Source organism: Gigantopelta aegis, chromosome 13 (genome assembly GCF_016097555.1).
Source record: "Gigantopelta aegis isolate Gae_Host chromosome 13, Gae_host_genome, whole genome shotgun sequence".
Taxonomy (NCBI): domain Eukaryota; kingdom Metazoa; phylum Mollusca; class Gastropoda; order Neomphalida; family Peltospiridae; genus Gigantopelta; species Gigantopelta aegis.
In genome coordinates, this window is record NC_054711.1 from 25,642,457 (window position 1) to 25,648,456 (window position 6,000).

Here is a 6,000-nt window from a genome sequence, read left to right on the forward strand (position 1 = left end):
GGTCCTTTCTATATATGTGTTTCTTTCTGTTTGTGGGGTGGGATGTAGCCCAGTGGTAAAGCGCTCGCTTGATGCGCGGTCGGTCTGGAATCGATCCCCATCGCTGGGCCCATTGGGCTATTTTCGTTCCAGCCAGTGCACCACGACTGGTATATCAAAGGCCGTGGTATATGCTATCCTGTCTGTGGGATGGCGTATACAAAAGATCCCTTGCTACTAATGGAAAAATGTAGCGGGTTTCCTCTCTAAGACTATATGTCACAATTACCAAATGTTTGACATCCAATAGCCGATGATTAATAAATCAATGTGCTCTAGTGGTGTCTTTAAACAAAACAAACGTTTTTCTCTAAGACTATATGTCACAATTACCAAATATTTGTCATCCAGTAGCCGATGATTAATAAAGCAATGTGCTCTAGTGGTGTCGTTAAACAAAGCAATTTTTTTTTTCTTCTGTTTATTTGTTTATTTATTTATTTATGTATTGTTCTTTTATCTTGTGTCTCCAGACAGCGGAGAAGCCGACCTTATCGTCCTGTTCCACGTGAGCCCGAGCATGAAGACCAAAGTGTTCCGTCGTACTTACGTCCCCTTCCTACAGAACCTCATCTCGAACGCCGAGATCGACTCAGGCGCCGTGCGGGTGGCGTTCGTCAACTACGCCAACAAGGCGCGAGTCCAGTTCCACCTGAACAAATACAACTCCAAGGCCGCAATGAAAGCCGCCATCAGAAAATTCAGCCCCAAGTTGAAAGCGAGAAAGGCTAACGCCGGAAGTGCGCTGCAGTACATCCGGTCCACCATGTTTACCGAGAAGATGGGCGACCGACCGGGCGTTCCCAATGGAGTCATTCTCGTAACCGGGACGAAGACGGGCGCCGGACAGAAATCTTTCTTGAAGGAGGCAGAGAAACTGAAGCAAGCGGGAGTGAAGATTTTTACTATCGGCGTGGATAAGGCTGACACCGGGGAGCTGCGATCTGCCGCCAGTGGCCCTTCCTACTATTACTACGCGTCGTCCTACGACGCATTGGGCAAGCAGGCAGTCAGTGCTGTCGGCAACCAGATTTACTCATGTGAGTTGTGTATGTTCAACATTTAAAGACATAACAGGATAGAAAGTGATATGGACATTGCATTTCAAAATAAAAGAGCTTTCCTCAACTCCAGAGCCCCTCATAGAAAACATACACACCAATAATAAAAAAAACGTGCCCTGTCGGTCGTCTAGGCTGAATGACACGTGTTGCAAACTGCACGTGAAACATTAAAGGCACATACCCTAGTTTTTAAACACTAAGGCATATTTGTTAGTATTATAGCCGTTTTTTGATAACTGAAATCATTCTTTACTTAGATTTTATTATTTAGGTTATTCATTTCCGTACATTCGAAGTGTTTTTGGTCATCCAGGTGTTTTTTAATATCACGTCCGAGAAGTAACAGCTATGGAGTCGAGTTTTAGTCTGTTTTTAGATGATATTTCACCATTTCAAAGTCACAGACTCATGTTTCACTCCATTGTAACTTTATCCAAATGTGTTACAGGTTTGTAGATTAACCAAACATAGTGTGCATTTTCATGGGTCCATACCTTTAACTTGACCAAAACGCCACCTATGGGAGCTACTCCCAAATCAAGGGGAAACAATTTCCGTCTAATTCTCTTAGATGAACCGACAGAAATTATATTTACAAAGATGATAAAGTTTAAACATCACGAAATGACAACCCATTACCTGTAATATTATACGCAAAACATACTGACCAGGGTCGTATCCTGATAAAAATCCGGGGGGGGGGGGGGGGGGGGGCACTACTTTTTTTATAAACAAATGAAACACTACAAATTAAACCCTCAGATGTGTAGGCTATTTTCTGGAGTAACAAAGGAGTGAGATTCTTAAGGGGGCAACTGCCCCCCCCCCCCCCGTCCCTCAGAGGGTACGGTCCTGCTGATTGAAATTGAATGACACGTACAAAACATTACATGATGTATAGCTCAGTTGACAAAGATTTCCTCTGGGATGCTTGCGTCGCAGGATCGAACCTCCTTGTCGGGCCCATTGAGTTTATTCATGTCTCAACTAGTGTCCCACAACCGTGGTATGTGCTGTCCTGTCTATGGAAAAATGCATATAAAAGATCTCTTACTACTACTGAACAAGTTAAATGTAGCGAGTTTCCTTTAAATACTGAATCTATCATTAACGCCTAATTATATACAAAAATAATTTAAAAAAACAGAAGTAATTATTAGTGTATTTTTATGATCATAACCAAACCATGTGAAGTCATATTAATATTATATATTCGAACTGTTGTTATCGTGACACGGTTTTATCAGAAATAACCAGTCTCATCTTTAAACTTCTTTAATATTAAATTGTCTTCTGCGTTCACTGTTGGTGAGTATTACCCCGCAACAATTAAACTGGTGTTTGCCACTACAATGATTCACCGGCCTCGGTGGTGTCATGGTTAGTCCATCGGACATAAGGCTGTTAGGTACAGGGTTCGCAGCCTGGTACCGGCTCCCACTCCCACCCTCTTCTCTCACACTAAACACTAACCCACTGTCCTGGACAGACATCCCAGACAGGCGAGGTGTGTTCCCAGGACAGCGTGCTAGAATCTTAATTGGATATAAGAACGAAAATATGTTGAAATGAAAAAAAAGAAAGAAACTGAAATGCAATGATTCAAACAACTTGTAACCGTTTTATTTCTACAGTGAGTCCCTTCCCACGACGGCCAGTTTTACCGCCCACAGACAAACCATCGTTGGTCACGCTTTCTCCAGTCACAGGTGGACCAGGTTAGTGCGCATGTCAGGCAGAAGTCAATCAAATGCTTTACCCGTCAAACAAATAACCAATGAACCACGTCGTTGCACGGTAGCTAGGACATTAATAACAGATGTTTAATATTTCTTACTGTTGTGTGCGTCTCAAAATCATCGGACTTGGTGGTGTTGTGGTTAAACCATTGGACTCGAGGCTGAAAGGTACTGTGTTCAAACATCGGTACCTGCTTCCACCCTGAGTTAGTTTTAATGACTCAACAACTCAACAACTCAACAACTAGGTATAATGCCACTACACAGACGTCTCTCTCACTAACCCACTGATCAGGGAAGATAGCCCAGTCATGTGAGGTGTGTGTGTGTGTGTGTGTGTGTGTGTGTGTGTGTGTGTGTGTGTTTGTGTGCCAGGTACAGCGTGCTTGAACCGTAACTGGATAAAAGCGCTGAAATAAATTGAAATAAAATGTCTGGAAACTGTCGGCAAGCAAATGGTAGCGAAAACGGTTGGCTGAACGTATATTGAATGCCTCGAGGTGTGTATATAGTGTATCGTCCTGTAAAAACAGCTGTAAACATTGGGTTAGTATTTATGCGAGGTGTATATATAGTGTATCGTCATGTACAGACAGCTGTGACTATTGCGTTAGTATGTATGCGAGGTGTGTATATTGTGTATCGTCCTGTAAAAACAGCTGTAAACATTGGGTTAGTATGTGTGCGAGGTGTGTATATAGTGTATCGTCATGTAAAACAGCTGTGAACATTGGGTTAGTATGTGTGCGAGGTGTGTATATAGTGTATCGTCACGTAAAATCAGCTGTGAACATTGCGTTAGTAGGTATGCGAGGTGTGTATATAGTGTATCGTCATGTAAATCAGCTGTGAACATTGGGTTAGTATGTGTGCGAGGTGTGTATATTGTGTATCGTCCTGTAAAAACAGCTGTAAACATTGGGTTAGTATGTGTGCGAGGTGTGTATATAGTGTATCGTCATGTAAAACAGCTGTGAACATTGGGTTAGTATGTGTGCGAGGTGTGTATATAGTGTATCGTCATGTAAAACAGCTGTGAACATTGGGTTAGTATATGTGCGAGGTGTGTATATAGTGTATCGTCACGTAGAAACAGCTGTGAACATTGGGTTAGTATGTGTGCGAGGTGTGTATATAGTGTATCGTCACGTAGAAACAGCTGTGAACATTGGGTTAGTATATATGCGAGGTGTGTATATAGTGTATCGTCACGTAGAAACAGCTGTGAACATTGGGTTAGCATGTATGCGAGGTGTGTATATAGTGTATCGTTATGTAAACAGCTGTGAACATTAGGTTAGTATGTGTGCGAGGTGTGTATATAGTGTATCTTTATGTAAAACAGCTGTGAACATTGAGTTAGTATGTATGCGAGGTTTGTATATAGTGTATCTTTATGTAAAAAAAGCTGTGAACATTAGGTTAGTATGTATGTGAGGTGTATATATAGTGTATCGTCACGTAGAAACAGCTGTGAACATTGGGTTAGTATGTATGCGATGTTTGTATATAGTGTATCGTCACGTAAAAACAGCTGTAAACATTGGGTTAGTATGTATGCGAGGTTTGTATATAGTATATCGTCACGTAAAAACAGCTGTGAATATTGGGTTAGTATCTATGCGAGGTTTGTATATAGTGTATCGTCATGTAGAAACAGCTGTGAACATTGGGTTAGTGTGTATGCCAGGTGTGTATATAGTGTATCGTCATGTAAAAACAGCTGTGAACATTGGGTTAGTATGTATGCGAGGTTTGTATATAGTGTATCGTCATGTACAGACAGCTGTGAATATTGGGTTAGTATGTATGCGAGGTTTGTATATTGTGTATCGTCGTGTAAAAACAGCTGTAAACATTGGGTTAGTATGTGTGCGAGGTGTGTATATAGTGTATCGTCATGTAAAACAGCTGTGAACATTGGGTTAGTATGTGTGCGAGGTGTGTATATAGTGTATCGTCATGTAAAACAGCTGTGAACATTGGGTTAGTATGTGTGCGAGGTGTGTATATAGTGTATCGTCACGTAGAAACAGCTGTGAACATTGGGTTAGTGTGTATGCGAGGTTTGTATATAGTGTATCGTCATGTAGAAACAGCTGTGAACATTGGGTTAGTGTGTATGCCAGGTGTGTATATAGTGTATCGTCATGTAAAAACAGCTGTGAACATTGGGTTAGTATGTATGCGAGGTTTGTATATAGTGTATCGTCACGTAGAAACAGCTGTGAACATTGGGTTAGTATGTATGCGAGGTTTGTATATAGTGTATCGTCATGTAGAAACAGCTGTGAACATTGGGTTAGTGTGTATGCCAGGTGTGTATATAGTGTATCGTCATGTAAAAACAGCTGTGAACATTGGGTTAGTATGTGTGCGAGGTGTGTATATAGTGTATCGTCACGTAGAAACAGCTGTGAACATTGGGTTAGTATATATGCGAGGTGTGTATATAGTGTATCGTCACGTAGAAACAGCTGTGAACATTGGGTTAGCATGTATGCGAGGTGTGTATATAGTGTATCGTTATGTAAACAGCTGTGAACATTAGGTTAGTATGTGTGCGAGGTGTGTATATAGTGTATCTTTATGTAAAACAGCTGTGAACATTGAGTTAGTATGTATGCGAGGTTTGTATATAGTGTATCTTTATGTAAAAAAGCTGTGAACATTAGGTTAGTACGTATGTGAGGTGTATATATAGTGTATCGTCACGTAGAAACAGCTGTGAACATTGGGTTAGTATGTATGCGAGGTTTGTATATAGTGTATCGTCACGTAAAAACAGCTGTAAACATTGGGTTAGTATGTATGCGAGGTTTGTATATAGTGTATCGTCACGTAAAAACAGCTGTGAACATTGGGTTAGTATGTATGCTAGGTTTATATATAGTGTATCGTCACGTAAAACCAGCTGTGAATATTGGGTTAGTATCTATGCGAGGTTTGTATATAGTGTATCGTCATGTAGAAACAGCTGTGAACATTGGGTTAGTATGTATGCGAGGTTTGTATATAGTGTATCGTCATGTAAAAACAGCTGTGAACATTGGGTTAGTATGTATGCGAGGTTTGTATATAGTGTATCGTCATGTACAGACAGCTGTGAATATTGGGTTAGTATGTATGCGAGGTTTGTATATAGTGTATCGTCACGT

At 41.0% G+C, this 6,000-nt stretch overlaps 1 protein-coding gene across 1 annotated transcript in view; it reads left to right on the forward strand.

Annotated features, from left to right (window-relative positions):
- The window catches only part of LOC121387240, a 159,672-nt gene that overhangs the window by 21,395 nt on the left and 132,277 nt on the right, over positions 1 to 6,000 (forward strand). The window contains exons 11-12 of the mRNA XM_041518265.1: positions 513 to 1,079; positions 2,738 to 2,821. Coding sequence (XP_041374199.1) covers positions 513 to 1,079; positions 2,738 to 2,821 — 651 coding nt within the window. The remainder of the gene's footprint in view (positions 1 to 512; positions 1,080 to 2,737; positions 2,822 to 6,000) is intronic.